Source organism: Anguilla anguilla, chromosome 10, assembly GCF_013347855.1.
Source record: "Anguilla anguilla isolate fAngAng1 chromosome 10, fAngAng1.pri, whole genome shotgun sequence".
NCBI lineage: Eukaryota > Metazoa > Chordata > Actinopteri > Anguilliformes > Anguillidae > Anguilla > Anguilla anguilla.
This window is the reverse complement of record NC_049210.1, coordinates 15,915,963-15,941,427: the sequence shown is the minus strand read 5'-3', so window position 1 is coordinate 15,941,427 and position 25,465 is coordinate 15,915,963. Positions and strand designations below refer to the sequence as shown.

At 50.1% G+C, this 25,465-nt stretch overlaps 1 protein-coding gene across 4 annotated transcripts in view; it reads right to left on the bottom strand.

Moving 5' to 3' along the window:
* specc1la (sperm antigen with calponin homology and coiled-coil domains 1-like a) overlaps nt 1-25,465 on the bottom strand; it is a 44,055-nt gene that overhangs the window by 8,217 nt on the left and 10,373 nt on the right. The window contains exons 2-14 of one of the 4 annotated variants that reach the window (XM_035378859.1): nt 23,097-23,262; nt 22,660-22,813; nt 21,190-22,487; nt 20,632-20,955; nt 19,988-20,195; nt 18,438-18,511; nt 17,886-18,061; nt 17,487-17,650; nt 16,517-16,653; nt 14,197-14,287; nt 10,661-10,750; nt 9,827-9,986; nt 5,918-6,020 (exon numbers count right to left, since the gene is read on the bottom strand). In XM_035378859.1, coding sequence (XP_035234750.1) covers nt 5,918-6,020; nt 9,827-9,986; nt 10,661-10,750; nt 14,197-14,287; nt 16,517-16,653; nt 17,487-17,650; nt 17,886-18,061; nt 18,438-18,511; nt 19,988-20,195; nt 20,632-20,955; nt 21,190-22,487; nt 22,660-22,813; nt 23,097-23,225 — 3,108 coding nt within the window. In that variant the 5' untranslated portion in view covers nt 23,226-23,262. The remainder of the gene's footprint in view (nt 1-5,917; nt 6,021-9,826; nt 9,987-10,660; nt 10,751-14,196; nt 14,288-16,516; nt 16,654-17,486; nt 17,651-17,885; nt 18,062-18,437; nt 18,512-19,987; nt 20,196-20,631; nt 20,956-21,189; nt 22,488-22,659; nt 22,814-23,096; nt 23,263-25,465) is intronic. The other 3 variants (XM_035378860.1, XM_035378862.1, XM_035378863.1) reach the window with 3 other exon arrangements.

Sequence of the window (25,465 nt, the reverse complement as noted above, 5' to 3'; positions counted from 1 at the left end):
AGAGCAAGAAAGAGCGGGAAAGAGCAAGAGAGAGAGTGTGAGAGAGAGAGAGAGAGAAGGCAGTTCTGGCCAGTTCCAGTTCTTTTTTTGGCATTGCAACTTCCTTTCCGAAATGCGGTGGGTGCTAATCGGAGGGAAGCGGGCTGTGAAGAAAAGCTAATTGTCACCCGTCAGACTCCGAGGGGCTGGAAACGAGATTAGCCCAGCGTGTGACAGAGTGTGACAGGAGGAGGAGGGCCCAGGCGTCAGCGCTTTTCAACCGAAACGCAGGGGCGGGGCCAGACGCGCTCGGGCACGATGGCTGGACGCATCGACCGCGCGCTCATTTCTTCGCCTGGCCAGGATGCAGGTCAGCCGAGCTCCTGTGGGACCAGTAGAACAAGGCGGGGCTACACGTTTCGAAACCGTCACAGAGGGCTGGGTCCAGATCTTGGGCATGGGCACATCCAACAGCATCCAACCAACCTGCACCGGATGCCCTATAAAGGAGCCTCCCATGTACTTGTTCTTACAGCCCCTGCTGCCAACTTGCGCCAAAGCCCTTTCCTTCCCCTTGTTGTCCTGTGCGGAGGCTGCCCACCGCTGCCAGGGTTTCACCTCAGGACTGTGCGTGTCTCCGCACACAGCGCTCCGGCTGCGGCTAATTCATATTCTGTGGGGTCGCTGTCACTGCCTGAAGTGGGGGTGACACCATAATAGCAACTGAGCTGAATTAGCAGCAGGGAATGGAGGGTACAGCCAACTACTGGACACGGGCCAGGTCAGTCTAAGACCCCTGCACACCCAGGCACTCCCCCTCCCTCCCTACAACCACCCACACAGCCAGACACACACACACACACAAACAGACAGACAGACAGACAGACAGACAGACACACACACACACACACACCTGCGTACACACACACACATGCACGCACGCACACTCCATCCCTTCATGCAGTGCCAGCATTCAGGACATTGCAGAATACGATGATTAGCGCCTCTGCGCCCCTTGTCCTGGAGAGGCCCAAGAGCACGCTGCCAGGAGCCCACCACCAGGGGAAATGACTCATCTGTCGAGCCAGGGCCCACAGGATGTGCTGAGGGAGGAAAACGGTACGAGACTTCAGGAAACAATAGCAGGCAGTGCAGGGCATGGCGGTTCCCCTCAGGTCACCAGGACACACAACCGCCTCCCATCCAGCACACACCACCCAGCAGGATGCCAGTTCTGTGCCTCTTACAGGTGGAGCAGCCATGTTTGACTGGGGATTATGCCTTTTCTCCCACCTGCTCACAAGCAAACATACAGACAAAGACACACGCATGGGCTGATGAAATCACACATGCATGTTCTCGATCTCACACACACACACACACACACACACACTTCCACGTGCGCGCACGTGCACACGTTAACTCACACACGCATGCGCACACACACAGACAGACACACACACACACACAAAGAAATTGTTGGCTAAAATGAGCTACTGAAAGTCACGTGGGCTTTCAAAGGCCTTTGGTTACTTATTAAAATGGATAATTGCAAACAGAGGATGCAAATTGTCGGCTGGTTCCTGTTCATTACAAAAAAGTCCTATCATAGGCTTACAACGGTGGTGGTTACACTCATTTGTGCATTTCCTTCTGCTCAAATTGGCAGTCTTTTCCATCATCGCTAATCCATCTTACCGCCACTGCCGTTTTATTGCAGATGGATATTCAATTTGCCGTTGCTGGCAAAGAAGCACGCCATCAGCAACAAACACAGACACAGAGGCTGAAGTAGATTTAACAAAGGAAAACAGCTCTAGGCAAAAAAAACAAAAAAACAACTTCTTCAGAAATTGAAGATCCAAGGGGAAAAGGCAACAACTGACTACAGCACTCAAGGCCTGTACAGTCAAGGAGTATGACCCTCAATCGCAAAAAAACAAACAGAAATAATTTCTTCTTGGCACTGACTGTCCACACAAGATTAAAGCCATTAGGATGGATTGTGACAAGAAGTTTCCCAAAAGTTTAAATTCATAAAATCGGCAAACTTTTGAGAAAGTTCAAACAGTTCCGTAAAAGGATCACAGACAATAGCAACAGGAATAAACTAGAAACACAGACCTGATGCAGGCGCTAAAATATGACCACCCAACAGTAAGAAAACAGCATTCATACAAAGATGTGGGCTGAGCAAAAGCCCACACCTGAGGTGCACGCTGGGCCTTGTAGTTGTATGCTGGAGCTTCAGGGGTTTCGTTAGCCCACATAGGACCACTTAGGTAAACTCCATTGCTGCTAAATGATCAGTGAAATGTTGAGACTGAGAGCCATTTTGGGACGGACTGGGACACCAGGATTAACAGCCACCCTGCTGTTATGATGATTGCCATGGGATCACTGGAGGACAGCCTTCTACAGCACAGAGCCCCCCCGCCATGGGCTTTTATATTGCATCCAGAAGGAAGGCTGTTCACCACCCATCAACAAACCCCAGGGTTCTCCCATCCACTTACTAAACAATTCCAGCCCCGCTAAGCTTCCATGCACCAGGCCAGAGAAGGCTACGCTAAAAGTTGCCGGACATTTCAACTAGTTTTTAAATGAACAGAAAGCGTCAGCTCTAAAAAATGTTAGCACTCAGTATAAAACCGCATGATAATGATGATTGACCCAAATCCGCCTTTCATGTTTAAAAGCCTTTCATGTCCCACCCCCCCCCCCCCCCACTCCACCCAACCCCTCCCTGGGGGGGCGCTGGCTGCCTTTTAATTTCCCCCGCATGCCGAGACTGCCACCTCCGCGCTCACGGGACAGGACTCCTGGCATTCCGGATGCAGACTAATGGAGAACCTTTCCGTGGTCTGTTGTTTCCATAACAACGCCCTACCTCACCCTCTTCCGCTTCTGAAGGATGACATCATCCCATTCATACCATCCCCCACTGCCTGTGAAACCACCTTTGCTTCACATGACTGAGAGTTCATTTACGCACCCCAAGGATCAGACAAACCGCACACCTCCTCCTTGAATGGTACGTTGAGCTGCTTTTCAGGGTTGTGCCATGAGGGAAGTGGATGTCTCGGTCCATCCCTCCAGTGCTCTACCACCGATCGCACCAGGATGCCCAGCGAAGGACCCTGCAGATCCGGGTGTGGTGAAGCAGCCTTTCCCTTCAGGAGCTTCCCAGAGACAGCAGATTGGTCAGGAGGGCGAAGTGAGACGCCATTAAAAGGATGTTGGAGGTAAACCATAATGAGACACCCAGAACCAGAGACGGGGGGGGGGGGGGGGGGGCAGGGGGTGTCTCAGACGAGACCCAGAGCACGTAAAGCAAATGCCTTCTGTGTACGTTCGGCGAATCTGAGCCGCCCCCATAACCTTCAATCATGGAGAGCCTCCAGCAGGATGGGACTGGAAATGGGGGGGCGGGGTTGATGTTTCAAAAAAGCTTCTGTGCGGACATACAAACGTGTGTGGCTGACGGCCAACAAACAAACACATGAACAATGTAATGCACTGTCAGTCAAAGCTGTAGAGCAACCTTCACATGTCGCTAAAGGGATTTTCCCTCCCATTTCCTTACAGGGAAACATTAAATTTTCCATCTTTGTCGGCTGCTCTTCGTCTGTTAGCTCTGCCCCCATCACCAGGGTCAACGGTCATAATTCACTCAGAGGCAGGAGACACCCCTCCTCCAGACGGAGATACCACTGCGGCTTTGGACAGCGCTCGCACTCAGTTTGCAAAACTGACTTTGAGCGGGAAAGGGGAGAGACCATTCTTGGAAACCACTGCTGTATGTTTTGCTCTCCACCTCCTCCTCCTCCTCCTCCTCCTCACACATGACCCTGGCCAATTCTGTACTCAGAATAAGGATGTACTTGCTGTAATCAGTGTTGTAACCACGTTACCGGTTTCTGAGAATCGCTGCAGAAACCAACCCTACAGACATACAGTTTATCACCGATTTCAGTTTAATAATTCAACAAAACGGGCAATTGAAAAGAGGACAGAATAATAATGAAAGTGAAAAATGTCATTCGAAATTTAAAGAAATGTTTTTTTCTAAAGAAACTTGTCTTTCTACTGGCCTACCTGCCTCACAGACGGCTCTAAACAACACTTCAAATCCAACCCCCATCCAAAACCAACCAATTCAGAGAAGACATACATTTCATTATAATTCTTCCTTCTCAAAATAACCAGTTATTTTGAGAAGGAAGCATTAGACCACACTCTTACACCAGTTTTCACAACTCATCCCTCCAGGGCCAGATCAAGCCGTGAGCATAAAATGCATCACTTCAGAACTCGTAATGGGCTCCCGCCAGCCAATCACGAGGAACCCAGTCAGACTCAACGCCATCACGAGATGCAGGGTGCAAGTCAGTTTCATTGACTCTCTGCCGACAGACACATTCTCGCCTCACCTCACCTAGTTCCTTTCCAGAGTGAAAATACAGGATACTCAAATAAGGATCAGGCAAGTGGCTGTCAATGCGATGTTTACACGCGGTTTGGCTAGCCACAAGTCCTGATTCCTGTAAATACGTTCAGCAACACACATTCATTCCTGTAATATTGCGGTTTCAGTAAGGGGTGGGTAGAACACGATTCCCGTCAACCGCCAATCAAACAATGAGCAGCGGACATGCTGAAGACCCACTTTCCGTGGAATTCTCCGCACCGCAGTGTCCTTTCAGTCATCATTTACTTTTCTGAGTCTCTCTCCCGATTGGCCAACTCCACCATGCCACTTGATCGGGTTTCCTTGTTTTGCATTTGGCAGGAGGCCGGTGAAATTCGCCGAACTTCCTGGAGAAGGCACCAATAAAGTGGAACCATAACGACGCCACGGCTTGGCTGCTGGGGGCAAATAGGCCTTTGGCTCAACAAACGCTGTAATTGCCACCATTACAGGAGTTAAAGAGGGGAAGGAGTCCATATATTGAAACCCAGACTCAAATATCAAATGTATTGTGAGCACTGAGATGAGCAAACTGCGGTCTTCTTTGTTAGGTTTGGACCTAATGCTTTTTCCCCCCTCTGTCAGCGTTCCCTGCAGTTCCCAGTAAGTACCCAGCAATACTTGTGCATCACAGGTTGATAAGGAGGGGAAAACAAAGTTCAAAAAACATATTGGCCTAAATTGTTTACAAAAGAGAAGGAAACTCAACACAGAATTTATATATATACTGAAATATTAACATTTCACATATGGAAATTATGGGTAAAAAATTGTGAGTGAATTTTCACCTAAAATACATGACTTGAATAAAAACGACAGCGGTGGGGCACCCTCCCTTTTTATGAAATTAAAATATGTGCTGTCACACTACTCTAGCATAGAATAATCATAAAATAGGAGTCCTATGATTTTCAGTTCGGTGGCAACACTTCAGGTATATACAAACTCCTAGCGTGTCTAAACTACGTTAGTGAAGGCATGCTTTATTACCAGTTTTTGTTGAGAAACTCCACCAACCTTGATGAACCGTCCGATTTATCACCTGGAAGGTTCACAAGCCTTAAATGTACAGCGCTGTGTATAGCAAAATCCCTCAGGATACGTACCAAGGACGCAGTATAATTTTTCTAGGCATTTAAAGTGCGATTTACTGAGGTTTTATGAGGCATGTGACTACGGGCGTTCCAGTGTGAAAATGGGACTACGGGCGTTCCAAGAAGAAAGTTTTAGAACAAAATCAAAAAATTAAAAAAAAAAGTTAAAAGTGCTATCTATCAGGAAATTCGTCATTCTATTTTAAACACTGGCAATTGTGTAAAAAAATGTTCGGTATTGTCAGAAGCCACTTTAACAAAGTCAGCTGAAACTTTGAGCGACCGACAGAAATGAAAATATGACTCTGAAGTCCAGCCAGACTCTGCGGCTGGACCCTCCCTCTGGGTCTGCTGTATCAGAACTGGCATTTACCTGGTACCCCTCCGTCTTCTTCTGGCACCATTTGAGCAGTGCGTTCCTCTTGGAACCCCCGTATTCCCGGGCCAGTGCTGACAGAGGGTCCTTCCGCTCCTCCCTGCGCAGGACACGGGGAAGCACAGGAAAGCACAGTCACTCTCAGGACACAGGAAAGCACAGTCACTCTCAGGACACGGAGAAGCACAGGAAACACAGTCACTCTCAGGACACAGGAAAGCACAGTCACTCTCAGGACGCAGAGAGACACAGGAAAGCACAGTCACTCTTAGAACACAGAGAAGCACAGGAAACCACAGTCACTCCCAGGACCCAAGGAAGCACAGGAAAGCACAGTCACTCTCAGGACACAGAGAAGCACAGGAAAACACAGTCACTGTCAGGACCCAGACAGAAGCACAGGAAAGCACAGTCACTCCCAGGACATGAAGAAGCACAGGAAAACGCAGTCACTCCCAGGACACGAAGAAGCACAGGAAAACACAGTCACTGTCAGGACCCAGGGAAGCAAAGGAAAGCACAGTCACTCTCAGGACACGGAGAGGCACAGGAAAGCACAGTCACTCTTAGAACACAGAGAAGCACAGGAAAGCACAGTCACTCTTAGAACACAGAGAAGCACAGGAAAGCACAGTCACTCTCAAAATACAGAGAAGCACAGTCACTCATAAAACACAGAGAAGCACAGGAAAACAGGGTCACTCTTAGGACAGAGAATCATAGAGGAACACGGTCACTCACAGGACACAGCAAGTAAGCTGAAAGTAAGTTTGCGATGCCGTTTTCTTGACAAAGTGAACAGCTGTTGAATTTCATTTGACTTATCTTTTTATTTTAGAAAATAATTGTGCACCATCTGGTGTAATCTGCACCGCCAAGTTTTGGCTGCTCGTTCGCCCAGAGAATTACCGCATGGATTTATGATCTGTCCTCCCCTGAAGAGGAGGAAAAAGTGTAAAAAGGGGAGTTTCTCAGCACCGGAGAGCAGATCATGGCCCAGATCCCCCACACAGGGAGGGATCAGCCACCTTCCCCTGGTGCTGGAATGGGCTGCGTAAAACCACCAGAACTCTCACTCTGGACTGCATGTCCCCACAGATTTCCAGGAATATAATATTCAAGTCTGGGGACATTCCAAAACCTTCATCTTTCTTTCCTGAAAGCACGTCATGGCTGATTTTGAGTTATGCTTGAGATCACTGGCTCTCTGAAAGATCAGTTTGGAGCCAAGTTTGAGCTTCCTGGGGGGGGGGGGGGGAATCAAGGCTTTTGGACAAAATGTATTTGGTACTTGCTGGATTTCATTATTCAACTGGCCTTAACAAGAGCCCTGGGACACATAGATGAAAACCATTAACTTTGCTGAAATTCCAATACTGACATTTGACTGGATCTGCTAAGACCAGACGAGACCAATTTTGAGCTTTCTGACCAGGCCAGCATGATGGGTTTGGCATCACAAGAAAGATGATGACGGTTGAATATCTACGGTGAAATTTGGCCACAGGTATGACAAAAGCTCTTACCATCCACTATATGCCACATCATAAGAATACAACCATTACAAAAAATAATAATAAAGCAACAGCAGCAATCATACTGATGAATGAGGACAATGCATCAGCAGAACCAGGCCTGACTTTCTCTTCCCTCTCCTGGCGGGATGAGAGAAGGGGACGGATGGGGGCTAGGATGACCGCACGCCAGGGCGTATAAGGATCACTCTCGATGGAGCCGGGAGCGTAATGGGAAATTTAGGCTTTCCAATCCACTTTCTCTGCTCTCTGAAGGCCAGTGCGCTTTGTGTAAAAAGCCGTTACGGCCTCAGCGGCGAGTCATTTTAAAAAGATTTGCGGCTTTCCGTTAAAAAGGCTTCCTCTTTCTGCGCAGAGGCAGAGCGGAGCGGAGCGGCTGCGATGGAAATGAGTCTGAAAATAACACAGGGAGCCGATCAGATAAAGCCAACAGCACAATGCGTAACCCTTTTACCTCTGTGATCCCCCCCCAATCCCCAACACCGCCCCACCCCCCAATCCCCAACACCGCCCCACCCCCCAATCCCCAACACCGCCCCACCCCCCGCCCGCTGCCGTTTCGCCGTGTGTGTGACGCTGCCGTCAGAGGCTGTCACTGCTGGCCCCGCGGCTGAAACTGATCACTCTCCGCAGACGGAGGGAGGAGGGCGAGCGGGAGAGAGAGAGAGGCGGAGGGGCTGGGCTACGGACTCGAGCTGTGTGCACAACCGCACGTGCGCATCTCCCTCCCTCTCTCACACACACACGCACACGCACACACTCACACACACTCACACTCACACACTCACACACACACACACACTCACACTCACAATCACAGGCACGCGCACACACACACACACACACACACACACGTACACGCGCACACACTCACACTCACAGGCACGCGCGCACACACACACTCACACGCACACGCACACTCACACTCACACTCACACTCACACTCACACTCACACTCACACTCACACTCACACTCACACTCACACTCACACTCACACACACACTCACACTCACACACACATACATAGACAGACACACACACACACACACACATACTCACGCACACTCTCACACACACACACACACACACAAACACACATACACACATACACACATACACCCACACACATACACGCACACACACAAACAAACAAATAAACACAAACAAACACACACACACCCGCACACAAACGTACTGTACAAAACACACACACACAAGACGCACTAGACACACACACGTACATGCACACACACACAAACACAAACGCACAAAACACACACATACAAACACACAACACGTGCACACACTCACACATATGCGCACACACACACACACACGTATACGCACACGCACACACACAATAATAATGTCCTGCTTGGGGCTAAGGGTCAGGAATTTGAAGGAGCATTCTGCTTGTTCCCAGAGGATGAGACTGACCCCAAAACAACCCTCAAATAAATCGCTCCCTCCAACCCTGCCTCACACGTCTTTTTCTAGCGCTTTCCTTTCCCTCCCAAACTGCTTTGTCTCTCTTATTTAGAGTTCCTCTGAATGAGGAGTGAGTTTCCTGTGCATTAAAGATAGTAGGTAGGGAATAGTCAGCTCTTAGGAAGGCCTGCTCTTTCACCGATGTCAGCTGAAACAGCGCACGAGGACACCCTCCCTGAGCCCCTGGCACCAAGAACGGGACGGGAGGTCTGAGAGACAGAATTACGTTTTTAATGAACGGGGCACACACCCACGGGAGAGGTCATGGCAGAGGTGAGGAGCTGCAGCTCTAAATATGGCCGGTATGAGCATACCAAACGCCGTGGGCCAGCTTTTCTGCACACGAGCAAACTGGCCTTTAATAACGACTTAACATCAGCGGACTGACAGCCCCTACGTAAGGGATCAGCCCAAATCCAGACCCTACGCCAGGCTCTACCGGGCCTGTTCAACCTCGCTACTGAGCGGCTCGGTCACACCCGACCTGCCGGCTGATTTACCGTCATCATCACGGGCCCCGCCCGTAAATCACCACACAGATGCAGGAAGCGACACGGCGCTACTGAGAGGACGGAAACAAAGAGAGCGAAAGAGATGGAGAGCAGAGGAGGAGGGAGAAAAAAAAAGAGTAGGGGACAGGAAAAAGAAAGCAAGAGAGGGAAAGAGGAAGACATTGGAGGGACAGCGCAGCGGGGTTGAGATAGGTATAGAATACAGAGAGGAGAAAAAGAATGGGGAGAGAGAAAGAGAGAGAGCGAGAGACAAAGACAGAGAGAGCTCTCCTGAGTTGACAGTTGGGGTTTAGCATTGAGCGCTGATGATGAATATGACTGGGCGTTCCAAACCGGGGGGGGGGGGATCCAGCTTTCGGCCAGTTCTCACCGGAGCCGGCTGCGTGCGGTGGGGGTGACGGACGCCGTGGGGGAGGAGGAGGACAGGGACAGCTGGGGCGAGGCGGAGCCCATGGCCATGAGCGAGGCGGAGCCGCTGCCCTCCGAGGCGGAGATGTCCCGCTTCACCTCCTCGCTGCTCCTGCGGGACACTGCTGACGACACCCGAACATTACACCACCAAAACACCGCCAGCGGAAGCCGTCATAAACGAGAGTATTTGTTTGTCTGTATTTGCATAACTGAAGCTACATGGACAGCTAGCTTTGCCTGGTCTGCCGCTCCAGCTTTCATTACCATGGTGCAGATATGTACTGTATGGACAGCATGTCAATATACACTACAAAGAAAGCTACCCACAATCAATATATAATGGAGTGTATGAAAATACAAACTGACATGCAAACATGGACACTCAGACAGAAAGAAAGAAACATTTACAAGGATACACGTGCACACACACACAGACACAAAAAACATGTAGAAGGACGAACAGCAATATTCATCTCTCATCACTGTACACAGGCCCATGCCTCAAAGGAGGCCAGAGTCACAGGCCTGCTGAAGAAAAAGACTCCGGACCCTTCTGCTGTCCAGAACCGGTAGTTCTAAATGTTCAATGGGGTGTCTCATTACGAGCTGCGACGTCGGCGGTTCGAATCCGACCGTCCGACCTTTGTCGCGCGTCTCTCCCTCTCTCTTCCCCTGTTCTTCCTGTCTCTCTACACTGTTCTGTCCAATAATGCTGAAGAGCCCAAAAAAATATTTAAAAAAAAAAAGTGTAAAAGATAACATTTAAAACACACAAGCGCACGCACACACGCACCTGAGATGGCCTTGGAGGCGTCCATGTTGGAGACCCTCTGCAGCGCAGAGCCAGGCCGGCTCCCAGGCGACCCCCGCAGGAGGTGCTCTGCTGTGGGATAAAGAGAACGGACGCCCATGACGCACACCAAAAAATGCCCCGTCTTTAACACACTACTGCTCCACACACTGACACCTTCGCTGCTCATTTCACACAACAGGCAGGTATGTAGGGGGGCTTACAGGAGGGAGCCCCTTATCAGACCCCCAAAGGAAAGCAGACTGTGTTTACGGTGCTGACAGGGAGTCAGCAGGGTTCGATAAAGAGACAGTGCTATGGCTCCAATACTCACAGTGGCAAAACATTCTACTGGATGAGTATTACTTAAACCTTCATTTTTCCATATACAGTATAATCATGTTTGGTGTTGTTGGAAAGCAAGTGTCATGGGAAACAAGTTGGTGTCATCGACGGTGTGGTACAGTGGGCGCTGAATGAAGATCTTGGAGCACCAAAATTGAACAGGTATGTGCCAGCAGCCAGCTGTACTACAAAGGTTAACCTGGTTTGATAGACATAGAGATAACTCATGAAAAGCAGCCCCAGTGCATTATTCCTCCTCCACCAAACTTTACAGTTGACACTATGCATTCCACCGAACTCGTCTGTCATTCGAGTTTCATCTGTCAGATTGCCAGATAGTGAAGCGTGATTCATTACTCTAGAGAATGCTTTTCCACTGCTCTAGAGTCTAATGGCAGTGTGCTTTACACCACTCCAGCCAATGCTTGGCATTGCACATTTTGATCTTAGGCTTGTGTACGGCTGCTCGGCCATGGAAACCCATTTCATGAAGCTCTTGATGAACAGTTCTTGTGCTGACGTTTTTTCCAGAGGTAGTCTGGAACTCTGTAGTGAGTGTTGCAACCAAGGACAAGTGATTCTTATGCGATACAAGCTTCAGCACGTGGCGGTCTCGTTCTGTGAGGTTGTGTGGCCTACCGCTTCACGGCTGGGCTGTTGTTACTCCTATACGTTTCCACTTCACAACAACAGCACTTACAGCTGACAGGGGCAGCTCTAGCAGGGACAAACCCACGTGTTGGAACGGTGGCATCCTATGACAGAGCCATGTTGAAAGTCACTGACCTCTTAGAATGAAAGTCCACATACTTTTGGAAATGTAGTCTATACACACACACACACACGCACACACACACACACGCACAACCCAATATAGAGAGTTCTTTTAAAAAAGGAACAAGGAACTTTCAGCTTACAGGAAACTCAATAACCTCGGGATTTACATACAGTTACAGTACAGTACATCACAAGATTAAAAGCAGCATTGAGTTTCTCAGTCATGCAGGACCCTTTGATCTACCCTTGCGAGGCGAATACCGGCTGAGGTCAGAGTTCAGAGTTCAGGCCTAGGGGCACGTACACCATGCTGGAGTTTAAAAACAAGCAGCTACTTAATTCTTCCATCAGCATGTAATCCGGCCTTCGACCCCCACCGCCCCGCACGGGACCTTCTGGTCTGTGCACATGCCTTTGGGTCGATGTGACTGAGTCAGCACTGATAGCACAGACGCACTAATCAATCAGGCAGAGCCACACGCAACTTCAGCCGCTTCCTCTTTTAAACTTCGGCTATTCTTATAGTTTTAGGTGCCAGTATAAATAAAAAAGAAGGTCTAGGGTATCATCATAAGAATAATAATAATCATCATCATTATTATTATTATTATTATTATTAAAACAATTTTAGCAGCTTTATTAAAAAAAGGCTGTACATGCATAGTTATACACCCCATGGTCCAGAATCAAATCCTGTAGCAATTTAGCACTGTTGTCTGTGGCCAGAAGTCCTGTGGGAGGTGTATAATTAACCAGTATCACCCACAGTGGGAGGGCTCAAGTCAGCAGGGATCCATCTCTGCTGCCCCCCCAAATGTGCAAGATGAACACATATGCCAGTCTACAGTATCCTGAATTGATAAGAGGACATTTCAGTGATAAGCCAGGCTTCGAAATGCAACTGGCCATTCCAATTTGGAAGAAAAATATTGACTGTAGAGAAATCATATTGGGTGGACCATCACTACATACAACACAACAAATAAAAGCCCTAAATTTCACAGAAGCTGTACTCCACAGCCTACGTCTCCTGCTGCACGTCCCCAACCAGAAAAACGTGCAGAGGCTTCAAGTGCCATTTTCATTAGAAATGAAAAAAGGAGGGGGGGCAGGGGGCAGAGATTTAAAAGAGGGGTAATTTCTGGCCCCTGGCTTCTTCCTGTCAACTTATTACACCTGACACCTCAAAATGAGGTCAGACCTGACGAACCAGACCGCAGTCTCCCCTCTCCCTTAGAAACAATTACACCGCCTGGGGGGGGGGGGGGGGGGGGGGGTGCTAGGGGTAGAACAGAAATTAAAGACCAGAAAAGAAAGGAGGCGGTTTCCCAATCTGCATTTTGCACGTCCCCCACGCGCGGCTTACAGTATAATGAAAAGGCGGAGCCAGAATCCAATTCCCCGTGAGGCCACAGAACTGATTACCGCTCGCAGAAACGCCATTATTTACTTCTGTTCCTTTTTATTCCAGATAGAGCCGGACGGCAGGCGAAAGCGACGGGAGACTCGTCTCCAACCGCCGCCCCCCCCCCCCCCGACAGTAGAGATGACATTTCCAGCTGCGCGTCCCTGTCCTAGCAGCTCTGCTGACACGCGCGGGAAAGATCAGGAACCCGAACCGGGGTTCGGGGAGGCCGCCAGTAACTCGGCGGGGAAAAGAGGCGGCGCTCGTTCGTTCTTCGGCCGCAGCGCGTGACAGGACGGACGCGTGACAGGACAGGCGCAGTCGGGGAAAAGACGCAGCACTTGAAAGAGTCGCGTGACGTATGAGAATCCTCAGCTGGGGCACTGCTGTGACCGTCACAGTGCGCAATTAAACAGCCTTCCCACAGGAAAGTGCTCGGATATCAGTGATTCTTTTCCCTACATAAATACTGTCACAAATGTTGGGAATTCCAAGTCACAGAAAGTGCCCGGGACTACTGAAGCGGCTGGAACAAATATGGAAATAAATGTGATATTTAAAAAAAAATACAGGGACTTTCAGAGTAACTTGACCAGAGACGCAAAAATGAATGTCATTCCTAATGTTTACAGTAAATATCCACATTACAAAGCTCTTCATTAATTTCAGCAACTAATAACGCTGACAAATATTAAATATTGCCATGGCTTTATGACCTTATTTTACTGCTAATAGCACATAAATGGTTTAGTAAACAAAAACATTATTTAATAAATAAATAAATAAACAGGAAATGACTAATGCCAATTTGTTTAATCTTTTTATACCCCCCCCCCTTTTTCTCTCCAATTTGGAATGCTCAATCACGCTCATCACAAAGCTCGCTGCAGCCTATGCTGCTGTTAAGGCTTTTGCACCAAGACCTTCTTTTTTGTTTTGTTTCGTCCTGCAGAAAAAGCCAAAATGGGGGGAAGGAGGGGGGGGGAGATACTGCGTGTGATGCCTCACTCACCTGGCATGTTGATTTCAGTGTAGCTGGGCCTCTTGTCGCTGAGAGAGGAGAGGCTTTTGGGGGTTGAAATGGGTCCGCTGATAGAGTGCCGCTGAAACACACCGGTTTGAAGCATCTTTAATCAATTCACCATCTTTTAACCTCATTATGCAGCCAATCAATCATCACCGTTTTAAAAAGGAACAGAATACGATTATGGGTCATTCTGTCAGGACCAATCAGAGGCGACCTTTTCTTATCGAGTCAAATGCATCTTGGCTCGGAGCACGTACCGCTGTGATGTTATTGACCGAAATCACCCGTCCTCAACTTTACCCATCATCACACTTACCTACGGCCCCAGTCAGCAGAACCAACTGGATTTGATTTGAACTGCATTTCCGGAAAGTTCTGAAGGGGTTCTTGACAGCCACTCTACCTCCAGTGACGTGCCATTTCGATAAAAAAGGTCACAACCATATTTATAGACGCAATATCGCCATTCTGTGCCAATGCCGATGGACTGGATATATAAATGCCAATATTGCAATACTGTACTTTGAAGCAGTAAAAGCATTTAAAATCAGCCCTCTGCTATCGTGACATGAATGAGAAAGTAGTCCTTTACACCACTCCACCTGCAGCACCTGTTCCTGGATAAGAGCTGCTCCTAAGCTGCTCCTACTCTGGCCTTCTCTCACGCGTCCCTGGCACCTGAAAAGCCTCCAGGTTGGACATCAATATTTAATTTCTAATAAAAAAATGGGTGTTTCCCCCAGATGTCAGAAAAGAGGACGTTTCCCGCTCCCTCTCGGGTATTAAAGCAGGAGAGATGTGTCTTTAATATATCCAGTGAAAGGCTCATGAATGTTTTATGCATCTCTAGTATTTTTCACACCACCCAGGTGATCAGGCTATTCGGCCTTCGTCTGACGAGAGGTGCATGGTGGATACGGCCTGGGCTCCCTCAGATCTCCATCTCAGGTACCGTCTGCCATCCGGATAAAATCTGAATAAAGCCGCTCACACCAGACTACACGCGCCACTTAATCGCTCACGTACCTCAGGCACTTAGGCAACATTACTGTGAAACCTAAAAAAGATACTTCTCTTTTTAACTTTCTGCAATAAAACATTTCCCCACTCAAAGACAGGCAGGATCTTGCGGTTTTAAGCTGGCTTCACACAGGAAAGGTAAGGAACCTGAGGGAACGAACCACCGAGCAAAAACGGCTGTCGGTGTAATGATGTCGCCTGGCCAAGGATCTCTCTCCAATTCAGTAACTAAGAAACAAAACGCAACAAGAGGTAAACATGAAATGAACAGGCCTGATTATGGGCTGCAAGACGCAGTCCCGTCGGTGTCACCAGGACAGAGGCGGTGAGACCACACAGACTGTCAGCTGAGACAAACTGCAGCAGGAAAGGGAAGCAGCCTATCAGCGCAGCACTGCAGGTCTATAAAAACATGCGGAAGGAACAGCTCTTGAACCTTGGGCAGGAAGTGTCCGTCAAATTAAAGAGCACCCCCCCCCCCCCACCCATACGCACAAAATTGATAAAGTGCTTCAGTACTACAGAGCGCTTCGGTGTGATGGACTGCCTGCACTATGCCAGCGGTTCTGAGCACAAATCATGGCGAATTGCATGCGTCATGTTAAAACCCGGGTTCACTGCTGTGAATCAGTCCCCGTGCTTCGCTTCTGAAAGCAAATCATTTTTACCGGTTGAAGAAAGCCAGCGATTGACAGCTCACTGGCACTGCAATCCTTACCGGGTTGGTAAAACTTCTCTCCCACCAATACGGGGAACCACAGAGAAGTCTCCAAGATGATGGCATCACCAGCTCCTCAGGAAACAGACGTCACCCGGGAGACATCTTTGATTATTTCTACACTGGGATGATTCCACAGTGCCGCAGCGGTATTCTGACCTTAACCTCCATCTCCTTAGCTTTTTGGGAACGTTTTGGTAGAGCAAAAAAAACCAGCCTGCATGGATCTCACACAGCTCACGCTCAGTCACACTCACAGCTCAGGCTTTTACAAGTCAACCCATAACCAAACATAACACAGTGTCCAATCCTTTCTCTCAACCCATGTGGTCAGGTGTCACCATCCTGGAGGTCCACATCACAACCCACCACTGGTTAAACATCTGTCTGAAATCAGCTGAAGGCCAGGGCTTAAAGATTAGCTCCCTGCAAAAACAGTGGACTAACTACATCCAATTACGTGGTGCGCTGTGTTCAGCGGTGTTCTGCATGCTGTGTTCAGCAGGCCCTGGGGACCCCTGCCCTCACTCGGACCAGAATGCCCCGTTCTCCTGCATGCGGTCTCACCTGTATGGGCGAGACGGCGGCGGCGGGCGGGGTCTTCAGGGGGCTGGGGCTCAGGGGCGTCCGGGGCAGCGCGGTGGCAGGGGTGGTGGCGGCGGCAGCGGGCGGGGCGCTCGGGACGGAACCTGCCGGCAGAGCGTCTGGTCAACAGCAATTATATGGTCAGAATGTGCTCGACACACAAAGCACCCTGCAGGCATGCCTGGGGTTCAGCAGCTAATCACAAAGTGCCTGTTTTGCAAATACATGCCTGTGCTTTAATGACAGAAGGAAAAAGCTGCCATTAGCATAGGTTAAAAAATAACCATGCTGGCAGATAGTGGTTTGTGGTGAATATCAGCGAGTGCATGAGGTGTCAAATGCAAGCAGACGAGTAGAGCACACAAGTGTGCTTACAGGCAGGAGGGAGGAGCATACAGGCAGGAGGGAGGAGCATGCAGGCAGGAGGGAGGAGCATACAGGCAGGAGGGAGGAGCATGCAGGCAGGAGGGAGGAGCATACAGGCAGGAGGGAGGGGCATGCAGGCAGGAGGGAGGAGCTTACAGGCAGGAGGGAGGAGCATACAGGCAGGAGGGAGGAGCATGCAGGCAGGAGGGAGGAGCATACAGGCAGGAGGGAGGAGCATGCAGGCAGGAGGGAGGAGCATACAGGCAGGAGGGAGGAGCATACAGGCAGGAGGGAGGAGCATGCAGGCAGGAGGGAGGAGCATGCAGGCAGGAGGGAGGAGCATGCAGGCAGGAGGGAGGAGCATACAGGCAGGAGGGAGGAGCATGCAGGCAGGAGGGAGGAGCATACAGGCAGGAGGGAGCAGCATACAGGCAGGAGGGAGGAGCATGCAGGCAGGAGGGAGGAGCATACAGGCAGGAGGGAGGAGCATACAGGCAGGAGGGAGGAGCATGTCGGTTTGAGGAATGCAGTGCAGGCATGCATGCAGGTGCATAGCGCAGGTGTGTATGCAGGCGGTGTTGCACACCTTGTGATGCGCTGTCAAAGGACTTGATGAGGGTCTTGACGGTGGGCGAGGGCTCGGAGGAGGTGGAGGAGCGGCGGCTGAGCCCCATGCCCTGCCGGAGGGCGGCCAGGTCCCTCTCCACCGCGTTCATGTAGTTATACACCCGGCCCCGCTCCTCATCCTGCCTGCAGACGAGCACCGGAGAGAGCAATGTGATCAGACTGCACCGCAGCAGTCAGCCTGACAACACACACACACACACACACACACACACACACACACACACACACACACACACACACACACACACACACACACGTGCTCGGACGTAAACACAGTGACACACACTGACACATACAGACACACGTGCGGACACACGACAGACACACACGTGCGCGCCCACACGCACGCGCCACTTACTTGCGGTTTTTGACCTCGTCCAGCTCCTTGCCGAGCTTCTCGTTCTTCTCCAGGGCCTCCTGCAGACGCCGGCGCAGGTCCCCGATCTCCTCCTGCGCCTCGGATTTGATGTCGTTGGCGATGACCACGGCCGTCTGCAGGTCGGCCTGGAACTGCCGCCACTCGGCCGACTCCTCCTGCGGCGGGAACCACGGCGTTAGCACGCGCATTAGCGCCGAGCGTCCTCCCAGCGCAACACGGCGTAGCAGCACAGGAACCATGAGCAACACAGGCTAGTGTGACTCACAACCGATCACCTACATCACATGTTCGCACTGCAGGTGCTTGCAAATAAATATAGCAGTACAAACTTTTTCTAGAAAATTGTTCTGACAATACATGAAAGAGCCATCAATGAAACACACATATTAAATACATACACATCTACATATGCCTACATACAACACACACGTTGTAGAATGCATACACTCGCACGCATATGCACCTATGTGCGCAAATCCACACAATAAAATTCAACTAGCAGCCATATTTAATGAATGAAAGCCCTCTCACCCGCAGTCTACGATGAAGAATCTTAATCTCCCGCTCCATGTCATGTTTTTGGTCCTGTAGCTTTTTTACAGAGTCTGAGAGGAAAAACAGAAACAGAGTACAGTTCATACTGAGAATGGCCCGTGAAGAGGAGGCAGGGCAGGAAATCCTCCTGCATACGGCCTGTACAGCCACCACAGACTGAAGAGCAGGCACAGACTAATGTGCCTGTGACATTAGGCAGCTGATCTGATTCTGATAATACAGCACCTTTCACCATTCCACACCAGAACCATTCATGAAGTTGATTTCAGAAAATGGGAGTGAATCAGCAATCTGTTACTTCTGCCTGTGGAACACGCACTGACTTATCACTGGCATCACAAATTCTTCAATGGGGGGCTATGTATAAAAAGGGGGGAAACTCTATGGTTAAACCAAAATGTACAAAACATATGCTCTAATAAAAGCTAAGAATCTGCACTAATTACATGTTATGTAATTATATCATTATATGACAAATCTAGAGTACAGAGCCAAATCAGTAAGAAGCGTCACTGTCCCATACATTACAGAGGGCACTGAAAGTATTGATTGCATGCAACTAAAATAAAATAATCTGGTGGAAAATTTAAGCAATCATGCCTGAAGCAATCTGGGAGTTCAGCTTCCCATATTTTTGTCTCTCCCTGGACACTTGCTTTACTTGTAAATGACAAAGTGGCCGTTCTCTCAAAGACAGCTCTACAGCGCCATCCTGTGTGCACTGATGAATTCACATGCTTTCATTTAAACTCACCCCAGTTCGTAATAAAGTACAAAGGAGAGGAAGGTCAGAGGGGCTGAATAATCGAGAATTCAGAATATCTGTGTCAGATATCTGTGACTTCAGTGTTGGAGCATGAGGGGTTTGACTTATGGGGACTTATGGGGAACATGGTGTAAAAGCCTAGTGCTGACATGAGGGAGTGCTATGCATGATATCATGGTCTATTTGTTTTATAGGCACAGGTATCTGATGCAGATTGAGAGACCGCTGAAACCTCCTGACCACAGAGCACAGAAATATCCCTGGGTCTCATGACCCGACGGCACAGTTATGGTACGCTGAAGGTTCCGCTGCTGTGTAAATGCTGTGGTCCCAAATTAACATACGTTCACACTAACATGCCAACATGCATTAGCATTAGGTTCAGTGTAAAACCACACCTGAACCCAACCCCATCTCTCAGGCCCCACTCCATCAGTCAAACCCCTCATGCTCCGACACTCAAGTCACAGATGTATCACAGATATTCTGAATTCTTGATATCCAGCCCCTCTGTCCCTCCTGTCCTTTGCACTTTCTCGTCCAAAAGGTCCTAGGAGGTTACAGCAGGTTCTGTTGCTGTCTGCTTAATTATGCCTTCAACCACAGCCCATCATGAATATAACCACAAGCCAAATTTATACAACACTCTGGCCTTCTAACAGTCAGTCCAGACTCCCATAAGGCTCTCCAGACCAAAGAAATCAAACACACTCAGGATCCACCCATCAAGTTTAACTCCTTTAGGCTCCGCCCCACTCACTCTCCAGGTCAGAGATGATGAGGTTGTCGTGGAGCTTGACGGCGCGGTGCTGTTCCACCTCGTCCTCCAGCTCAAAGATGGTCTCCTTCATGTCTCCGATCTCGGTCTCCTTCTCCTCCAGCTCCACCTGCTGCTTGTCGATCATGCGCTTCTGTTCGGAGATCTGCTTCTGCACGTCCTCTCGAAAGTCCCGGTACTCTGCATCGAGCTGAAGGGACAGACAGGGAGAAGAACACATGTACCCAATATTATAATGTTGTATAATGTTTATTTTGTCAGGTGCAAAATGTAGCCTGACAAAATAAACTGAAACACATATACCAATAACAGATGCAAGGTCATAGAGAAAAACAATTGACTACAACTCACATAACTTAATTGAAAATATGACTGATAATGAAATGCTGTTTTTGTTTACATTTTGACTTACAGTAACATTATTTCCTGAATATTAAGTGAAATACGGCCTGAACTCAATCAACAACTCCCTATAATTTTTTTGTACAAACACTTTCATTTATGACCGTTAAGGTTAAATGTCGATCGAAGACAGGCCAAAACGTCTGTGAAATGAGGTGTAGGATTGCAGGCCAATGAGAAGAGGGAGGCCCTGCTGACGGGTGACGTGGGCGAGGGCGGCTCACCTTGTCGAGCGTGTCCTGCAGCCGCGCGGCCTCGTTGCGGGTGTGGCCCAGCTCCTCCTGCAGCTTGGCCGCCCGGCCCTCGGCCTGCTCCTTGTCCAGCCGCACGCTCTCCAGCAGCTCGCGGATGTCGTTCTTGTCGCCCGAGTTGTGTATGGAGTAGAGCTCGGCCACCTTCTGCCGCTCCTGCTCCAGCTGGGCGCGGCAGCGGCTGAGCTCGGCCTGCTCGCCGTTCACCGCCGCCTTGTACTCCTCCAGCGCCGCCCCCATGGCCGCCTTGTCCTGCCGCTCCGAGTCCACGATGCGGTCCATGTGATGGTTGCGCTCCTGTGGTGGGGGGAAGTGAGGGGGTGAGCGACGTCCCTCTCTGAAAATCTCTACCCCTTCTCTACATCCACTATGTTAGCACTCCCTATTTTCAACCAAATCTTACCCAAATCTTTTCTTTAATCTCAATGGTAACTTATAGTTAGTAGCTTAAGTTATTATAATAACAAGCTTTTGGTACAACAACAAAAACAGCAATAAGAGATCGTTTAAATGGTGCTAAACGTCTCCTACCTTCAGAGCGCAGATGATCTCCTGTGCCTCCTTGTTGTCCTGCTCGGCCATCTTGAGCGTGTTGCTGAGGTGCTGCTGCACGCCCAGGAGCTGCTCGCGCTCGAAGCGGGCGTTATCCGCCAGGTCCACGTAGCGCTGCTCCAGCTCCATGTAGCGCCCGCTCTTGATGTCCTCGTCGATGACGTAGGCCACGTGGTGCTCGTCCAGCAGCGAGCGGAAGTACTCGATCTGCCGCCCGTAGTGCTCCAGCTTGTCGCTCTGCTGGCACAGCGAGTCCATGAGGATGGCCTTCTCCTCGCCCAGGCGCTCGTTCTCGCCGTTCAGCTCCTGGGTGATCTGCTGCAGGTCGGCCAGCTCCTGCAGGGTGGCCTGCAGCTCCTCGGCCGTGCTGTGCTGGTTCTCCTCCATCTGGTGGATGCGCTCGGTCAGGCAGGCCACCGACACCTCGCTGGTGTTGCCGCTGCTGCCCTTGCGGGAGCGGTCCCGGCTGGGCGGGGCGCCTTCCGACTCCGAGGACGAGGACGAGCCCGAGGGGGCGTCCAGGGCGTCGTCGCTGGAGGTGACGGGCTGGTAGACCTCGCTGGACTCGCTGTCCAGGTTGTCCACCGAGCTGCTGCGCTGGTGCTCCGCCAGCAGGTCCTCCATGGAGCCCGGGGCCGAGCCCTCCGCGGAGGAGGCTCCGCCCCCGACCCCGCCTCCGCTGCCGTTGCCCATCGCCGGGTCGGGGCTCGGGGACTGGTAGCAGAACATCTTGTCGGAACCGTCCAGCCGCTGCTCCAGGGAGAAGCCCAGGGCGTTGAGCCGGTCCTTCAGCATGCGGTTCTCGTTCTTCAGCAGGTTGAGCTCCTCGCGGATGCTGTGGTTCTGGTCCTGCAGGAGGAGCAGGGTGGACTCCACGTCGGCGGCGCTGATGGCGGTGGGCTCCTTCTCCTGGGGCTTGTCGTCCTCGGGGGTGTCGTCCTCGCCCCCGAGGCCCAGCTGCGCCCGCATGTCCCGCAGCTCGCTGCGCAGGTGCAGGATCTCCACGTCCTTGCTCTTGGCCAGGCCCAGCAGGTCCTTCACCTTGGCCTCCAGGGCCACCTTGTCGCTGATCTGCCCGTCCGACTTGGACTTGCTCATGCGGGCATCGGACTCGGCCAGAGCCCGGCTGCGGGAGCGTTTGGGCTGAGCGGCGTCGGCCAGCCCCGGCCCCGTCGTCGAGACCTTCTTGCCAGCCGCTGTTCTGGAGTTCCGCAGGCGGTCCCTAGAGGAGCTAGCTTCCTTGGATGTCAGGGACACCCCGCGTTTGGCTGAGGAACCTGGACAGAAAGAGCCAAAAACAGAACCCCCTTGAAACATTTGTAAATGTGCAAGTCAACTGATACTTTTACACACTGGCAATGCTGATAGTTGGAAGAAATTTGGGATTTCACCAAGCTAGTCTTCTGAAAAATTGAATTTTGTGAGAGCAAAACCGCATGGTAGCAGTACCCGAGCTGGTCTTGGCCTTGCCGTCTGAGTTCGAGCTTGTGGTCATCGCCGAGGCCTGGTGGGCAGAACTGCTCTTCTTGCCCTTGGTGACTGTGCTGTTGCTGGTCGGAGCGCCTCCTGCCATCGCTGCTAGCAGATCATCATTGCTTTTTACCTGCAGGAGTAAACGCAAACGCAAGAATCACTTCCAGCCTGCTGATTGACCTGTCACTTAGAGACAGCAGGACAGGAACAAACTCACAAAGTAACACTCACAAAGAGGCTGTAGGTTCAAATCCAAGGTAGAACACCACCATTACATCCTTGAACCAAATTATCCTGAATTAAATCTGTATACATCTAACTGTACACATTAGATAGTTTAAAAAATGTACATTAATGCAAGGGGCTCTGGATAGGCAAATAAAAACACAATACGACAGAGTACGGTACTGTACCTTGGGCAGGGATGCTGTGGTGGAGGTTTTAGCAGATGTCTTGCCAGCCGTGCCTGTGACTCCGCCCTCTGTCTTCCCCCGCTCTGCGCCCTGGGTCTTACCGGCCACCGGCCTGCTTGCTTTCTTCATGCTGGGCTCCCGGCTTCTGATACATTTACAATGGAATCTGCAAGGGGGACCACATCACCCCAAATATGTTATGGGGGAGATCTACCACAGTACAGTCATGCAGAGAATCATACACGCAAAATGCTTTCAGCAACTGCTATTTATGTGCAAATTCTGACCTCGACTTTCAAAATGTTCCAGAATTACTGGAATAATTCATCACTACAAGCTTCTGTAAATGATTTATTTTCTCCCAGTATAAAGTTTGTTCAGTCTGAGGAATTGCCTGGCAGGAGCCCGCAAGTTTCCTGCAGTCCTCACAATTTCCACCGGATGGCAGACATGAGCAGGATTCACACACACAGGCCTCACATGTCCAGCCCCCCTCAGACCTTTGCCATGGAAACGGACTCCATCTTTTCATAGCGCAACCCTTCACATATCCTTGTATGGGACGGAGGAGCCCTGAGCCTATTCAAGCACACTGCTGTGTGTGGCAGGAAATGGACGGCCCGCTCAAAGAATTCCACTGCGCCTTTAGACTTCTTCTCAAGCTAAAGCTTGTCTGCTATACTGGGCCAGCAATCAGAAGGGGCTTAATTAGTCTGAATGGATGCGTGCGCTCACTGCTCACACCATTCCCCGCATGATCATTAAGAGGAAATCCACGTTTGTCCTGTATTCCTGGTCCCTGGTTCAGTCAAAATGGAACCAGGAACAAAGCATTTATAAAAACGTCCGATGTCATTGCGTCATGTACCCTAATGAAAAAATTAAAGAGGAAAAACATCACTGAACAGCGTAAAGGAAAAAAGAAATAAAGGTTACCACCTGTCACTCAACCTCAAAATAAACAAGCCTGGATTAGTGGCCCTGTCCATCAGCCAGTGTCCATTGTCGCTGGTTTTCCGGTACAATGGCCCTGTGGGTAAAGAATCAACCCCACGAGGCCAGGCTGCAGCACGCAGCGCAGCACACACACGGGGACAGGATAAAGGAAAAAACGTGACAGGTTTCCAGGCCCGAGTTTTTCACAGCCACACTCAGACAGACACTGGCGCTGGCGTGCTGTGCCTGACGAGCTGTGAAAACACGGGCCGTCCCTCCCGAGCGGCGACCTCTTTTAAAAGCACGCGGCCGTTTTAGCAGACGGAGCTTCCGAACCTTAAAAGGCTAGACAGCGCCGGAGCCCCAGGAGTAAGCAACGGTCGTCTGCGCTACGTTTAAAAAACAAACGCGCGCTCATCCGGGTCCCGGGCTGAGAGTTCGTTAAGCTCAACGCGCTGAGTCACGACTGTTTCAGTTACGGTCCTGGCTTTACAGTAAATCACAAAGAACGTCACTTTCCCTCCCAGACCACCTGGGTATTTCCAGTAGTCTTAGCACCGTTACCATCTGTGCTGCATCCTCATTATGGAGTGTTACTGGAGTGTACTTTTGATTACGGCAGCTAGAAGCGCTTGTCAGTGTTTGAAGTGGAGCCAGTGTGAGCCCACACTGAAACAGCTGACAACATTTCAGCACCTGGACCACCGGGGTCCCGTGTTATTCCAGTACCATCCAAGCCTTTTCTATGCCTGCATGTGTTAGGGACACACACACACACTTTACACTCCCACCTCCTAGTGTAACTGCATGTATGCTTATAACGGGATGAAAGTGTCTGCATTTCCCAGAAGTCCCATCGGCATTAAGAAATAGTATACGTTTGCCAGTAAAGAGACCTGCAATACTGGCAGGTTTTAGTACCACTTCTGAAATCAGACTCAATAAAAGGCAATTCAGTGTGTGCCAGGTTCATGCTGAAAATCTCCAGCAACATCGTTCCAATACTGAACATACAATTCAGTGGTTAATCTATCCGTTTGTCCTTGGTCCTGCACTTGATATTAAGTAGGTGTTGAAGTATAAATAAATTAATATTTTTAAAATATTTTTTAATGACCTAAAATTATACAATACATAAATATAAACATAAATCTAAATAACATCTAACATGGAAGCAGATGACAGATGAATGGCTTGCTAATGACAGAGAAATAAATATAACGTTACGACATTTTACAAAGCGCTATTCACAGCAACGACTTCAAAGCACAGACAGCTCAGCGCCGGAGAGCCAATTTCTGCTGAACAATTGCCTTCCCCTGAGCTTCGCTTAGACAATAACGGCCTCACAAATCATAACATAGCTTGAATTCTGCAGCGTCGGTTCGGGGGGGGGGGGGGGGGGGGGGGGGGAGGGGCGACCTGGCTAATGT